Below are 5,738 nucleotides of genomic sequence, written 5' to 3' on the forward strand. Positions count from 1 at the left end.
CAAAGAATCAATAGTTTCAGAAATCTGAAAAATAAAGTTAAAAACTGATGCATTAGAATTTCTTCTGAGTTGGGCGAGAAATTCTGAGAAATGGGGAGAAAATTGATGTTAGTTTAAGCAGCTGGTGGGTAACTGTTCATTTTTAGAAGTGACTACAATGCTCTCCGTTCATATGGATAGTTATTTCAGCCCCAAGCAAAGAATGTAATTATAAAAAACACATTAGGCTTTAAATACCTTCTCTTCCTAAAGGATATGAGGCTTACCTGCCTGATGTCTATCACATGACATGTTGTTTAAGTTCCACTTGAACTTTATGGTCTGAGAAAGTAGTTTGAAGAGGACTCTTGATAATTTCTTTTAAGACCACAGTGTCATCTTATGCATGAGTTGTCCCTACTTTCAAAGCCCTAGGAGTGTATTTAGAGTACAAATTTCAGATGACCTTGAATAAGCACATTGATGACAACAAGCAAAAATTTATTCTTCCTCCAGTTCTGAGTAAAGTCAGGAAAGTCTCATAGTTTCATTATTTCACTGTGTTCTTAATTATAAAATGGCATTATGTGGCAAAATATGCCTCCTGCTGCCTACCTGCACTACTAATGCCAAATTGGTGGGGGGAGAGGAAATATCACGTATGAAATTATGAAAAAAACTACGTAGAGCTACTTATATGGATTGGGTACCATAACTGAATAGACTGGGCAGTAGATAAACTAATGTTTGCCCTGGAAATAAATAGTTGAGGGATGAGTCCCTAGAAGAAAAAGTTGCCTGGAAATGCATGTTTTGACCAACTGAGAATCTGCATGACCACAACAAGGAAGTAGATTTTTAGGAGAACCACAAAATCAAGATGCCGAAGAAAACCTTAATTCTATTCCAAACAAATTACCCTGGAAGCAGAAGTTTACTGTAAGAAAATTATATTAGGGAAATTCAGAGTCACATTTAAACTAGGGTTTGGTGGCCAAGAGAAGTTTAGTCTGTCATTAAATATCTCAAAAGAAGCTCTCCCCATAAATAAATAGTTTTATTTATTTACGTAATAAATGCATATCTGTGTATATATAAGTGAACATGTACATACACCCATGTGTATATGTGTGTGCTCAAATGTATGCTCTGAGCAGAGGTGCTCAGCCCTAGATACAGTGGTGAATGAAAAAGATATGGAATCTGCCCTCTTAGGTTAGTTTCCCAGTGGGAATTTCAAGCAAGAGAATGACTCTAGATTTTGTGATTCTTTGAGGGCCAGAATTGACTATATCAAATTCATCCAGGTCTAACACAGTGTTACCTGCTAAATAAATGTTTTAATGATTTTTAATTTTTCATAATTTTTCATAATTTTAAAATGTCCATTTCAGATTGAAATCACTATCAAAGCTTTGACTTGTGCCAAAAGAAACTGGTCAACATGAACATATGTATATCTATGAGAGCAGCTATACACACACAGTTTCAGTATCATTATTGTTCTTAGATGCAGTCAAGAGAATCTACTCTAGCTAGCAGATCAGAAAGGCATTGATTAAAGAATACTGAGTGGCATACAACATCTCCAGGAGGGCCAAGAATCAAGAGTAGATGCCCCATAGCCAAGAGCAACTGCAGACAAGAGAAAAACCCTACCCACTGCGAAACCATTCCAGGGAAAACTCCAGTCCCGCCACAATCCAGCTCTCTCCCTGGATTTTTCATCCGAGCTGCCTCAGGAGTACTAAATGCTTCTATCATGGTGCCCTGGACCGCCTCAAGGTGTTTGATGGGATCCCACCACCCTATGACAAGAAAAAGCGAATGGTGGTTCCAGCTGCCCTCAAGGTGGTACACCTGAAGCCTACACGAAAGTTTGCTTACCTGGGGCACCTGGCTCATGAGGTTGGCTGGAAGTACCAGGCAGTAACAGCCACCCTGGAGGAGAAGAGGAAGGAGAAGGCCAAGATCCATTATCGGAAGAAGAAACAGCTTATGAGGCTACGGAAACAGGCCGAAAAGAATGTGGAGAAGAAAATTGACAAATACACAGAGGTCCTCAAGACCCATGGACTCCTGGTCTGAGCCCAATAAAATTGACTTATTCATCATGAAAAAAAAAAAAGTTAAGTCACTCACTTACTTCTTCCAAATCTCATGTATGTATAAAAAATACATATGGAAACTGACTGCTAGGGAATGTGGAAATTATAGCTATTAATTTTCCAGGCCCTCCTCCCCCAGGACCTAAAAGGCATACTAGAAGGGGAAGTGGGATGAATAATGTGCAAACCAATGCCTCATAAGATTGCCTTGTTTGCACTAAGATGTTTAGTAACCAGCTGACCAGTTGGGGCTGTGTCCCTGGATGAGGACCATAACTAAAAGTACATGGGGAAATTGTCATTGCTGGAATATTGCTGGAGAGATGGACAGATCCCTTCCCTTACTCCTACTCCTCAGCTCCTGAGTGCTAGTGGCAAGGAAGAAGTAACTCCACAGATCTGGAATAGCTTAGATTTTAAAAGCGGCTGAGTTGCCTTTCCTCAGAGGAGAATGATGCCTGCCTGACCCATTTCAGAGAGCTGTTGACAAGACAACACATGGCCATACATCAGCCTCATCACAACTTTTATCTCACCTACCTCAATTAAATCAGTCACCAGTGTCTGTTTAACCCACTTTAAAAATTGCCCCCTAATCTAGGCTCTCCCTTCTATCTCTGCTATCACATCAGTTCAGGTACCCATCCTGTCACATCTAGGATTATTACAGGTGTTATATATAACTCATCACCTAGCCTCACCAACATTCCCCTTGTCCATCCTAAGAAACAAATCAAATCATGCCACTCTCTTGTGTAAGCATTATTTTCACTGTTATTGCATCAAAATTTATGCTGTGAAAATACCACTCTCTGATCCCCTTCCTAAAGAGGGGGCAAATAATTCCAGTAGAGATCTCTAGAATCACTTGTTACTGTAGATCAGTGTTAAAAGTTTGAGAAGGTGGCAGACTCATTAAATGATGCTCCAGTGATCATTTTGATAGACAGATCAGTATTAAAACTGGAATAGATGGGATGAGCACTGGGTGTTATTCATATAGAATAGCAAATTGAACACCAATAAAAAATACATTTATAAAAATAAATAAATAAATAAAATGTTGAGAGTTAAAAAAAAACTGGAATAGGCTCTCCATCAAGGATGCTTTTCAAACATAACCCCTCTATGTGCTCCTCATCTATTAGTCATGAATTACACAACTCTTTTCCACTTTTCTCTTTCATTATCTCATTTTACCTCTGTCAACTTCATCCTAGCCAGTCTCTACTCCTGTGACATTACACACACAAAAAAAAATTGGTATAGTCTATGTTTTACCTTTATATTGCACCAAATGATACAACCCAGCCATATTCTTGATGCCACTCAACACACCTCATGATGCCGTTGCTTTGAGAGAAATCCTATCTATGTCTACTACCTAATCTGGAGCCTCCTTTTGGGTTTTCATCACATTCACCTCAAAATAGTTATTTCTCTGACAAGTAGGATGTTATACAAACTACCTCTAATAAAACAAACCATGTGACACTTTTTAAAGTTAATTCTAGGTTATGACTTTATTTTTACACCCAGGTAGTTTTTACACCTAGGTAGCTCTAAACAAGAAGAACACAATATGCAAAACAAGTTATTTGAGAGCAGAGATCAGCATTCACTTCTAATGTCTAATTATTTTAAGTAAATACCTCATTCAGAGAAATCACATAAAATCATAAACTGCCTGTTAGGCTGTGAAGTATGAAAGATGCTTGATCAAGAAATCCTTTTTAAGAGATAATTGAGAGAAGCATATTTAACATTTCCAGTTTTTTACATTGAGATTTTTTATTTCTTGATGTAGGTTTGGAAAAAATACATACCCTACCACTGAAAATACATTCAATCTCTGGCTATTTCTGTTTCCTTTCGAAGATCCTTTTGGCTCAATAGCTGGATACAGATCCTCAGTGCTCTCCCCCAACATTCATGCTCTCTCTCTCTCTCTCTCTCTCTCTCTCCAGGCTTTCTCTAATCATATCTCCTCCCTTCTCATGGGTTTATGACATATCAGTATGATGACAACTGCCATATTTATATTTCCAGCCTGGAATTATCTTCTGAGCTCCATACATGAATGTGTAACTAGCCTCTTGACTAGTCTACTTAGTTGATCCAAATGCAACTTACACTTGACATGATTTTCCTCTTTATAATTGTTCCTTCTTCTGACTGCCTTGCCTCAGTAAATGGTACTGGCATTTTCCCAACAGCTTCAAACCCAAATACCTGGGAGTCACACTTGGCATCACTTCTCCATTATACCCCACACCCAGTACCTCATTAAGCTTTGGCAAAACAGACTCTACAGCTTAAGTCAGATTTGCTCATTGCTTACCATCTCTACTGTCAGTACTTTAGACCAAGCCATTGTCATCTCTTGCCTGTATTACCTTCATAGACTACTATATACAGCCTTATTCACTCTTTAAAGTCTAGTTTGAGAAGCAATCATAGTGATCTTCGTAGCATATATTGGCCTGCGTTACTATGGTGTTCAAAATATTTCAATGGTTGACAGATTGTATTTTCAGAAATGACCACAATAACTCCCATTATACATGCTCACGAGACCACGTGTGATTCTGACTCTCCACATCAAGAAGTAGAGTGTAAGTTCCTTCGCCCCTCAGTCTGAGACAACCTGATGATTCGCTCACAATTAAATGGAATGTGGTGAAAGTGACACCATGGAAATTCTGAAGCTAGGTCCACAAGGGTTATGAAGCTTCTATATAGTTTCCTTGAGACCCTTACTTTGGGGGATGCCAACCATTAAAAATTCAACAACTCTGAGACCACCATTCCAGAACAGTCATATATAAGCACTCCAGTCCAGAGCCTCAGGTGAACTTCCAGCATCAACTGCCAACCATGAATGAAACATCTTAACCATCTAACCCAGCTGAGACTTCAGCTAGCAGTAGCCCCCTGCAACATTGAACATAATTTTGGGATAATTTGTTATACAGGCATAGTGACTACATCAGCTTCCCCTTGTCCTCAAAATAAGATCCAAAATCCTTTCTGGAACATAGAGGGTCCTGCATGATCTGTGTCCTGGATAGTCCTTTAGTCATTTTTTGTGCCTTGCTCATCAGGCTTCAACCATACTGACTTTTGCTTATTCCTAATTAGAAACTTTGCTGAGGCTATTGTTCTCTCTGCCTTAAATGTACTCTTTACCTAGCTAACATCAGCTCAACCCTCTAAGTCTTAACTGTCATTTCTTCAAGAAAGATAAAAAGACACATAGCAAGGAGAGAAGTTTTCTTTATTGTGATGCTGTTGTTAAATGGAAGAAACTTGAATAGAAGTATCTAGTGATGGGATCTAGTTGATTGAAAGGGAGGAGTTGATGACAAGAGAGAAAAGATGGTTAATGGACAATGGCGGGCTGCAGGCATTTCCTCCCTATCTCAGATATAGAAGAAAAGGAAGAAAGGGTAAGTAGCATGTAAATATCATCTATATTCACTACAAACATACCTCACCCAGCTAAGGCTGACCTGTAGTGACTGCACCAATGGGCTCCCTCACCTTTGGTTGCCCTTGGGATCACCCAATGGAAGTCCTGGCAAGGGATTGGTGGGAAGGAAGAGAGGAAAGTGGGAATATTTGGTGCTTCAGTCTCTCCCTATGAGGACA

General features: G+C 39.2%; 1 protein-coding gene across 1 annotated transcript; it reads left to right on the top strand.

The window, feature by feature from the left end:
- The first annotated feature begins 1,593 nt into the window (after positions 1-1,593).
- LOC121476926 (60S ribosomal protein L13a-like) lies at positions 1,594-2,107 on the top strand. The gene has a single exon (XM_041731067.1). It carries the CDS (start codon positions 1,594-1,596, stop codon positions 2,065-2,067), a length of 474 nt encoding a protein of 157 aa, XP_041587001.1. The 3' UTR covers positions 2,068-2,107.
- Positions 2,108-5,738: the final 3,631 nt, after the last annotated feature.

Source organism: Vulpes lagopus, chromosome 16 (assembly GCF_018345385.1).
Source record: "Vulpes lagopus strain Blue_001 chromosome 16, ASM1834538v1, whole genome shotgun sequence".
In the NCBI taxonomy this organism is placed as follows: domain Eukaryota; kingdom Metazoa; phylum Chordata; class Mammalia; order Carnivora; family Canidae; genus Vulpes; species Vulpes lagopus.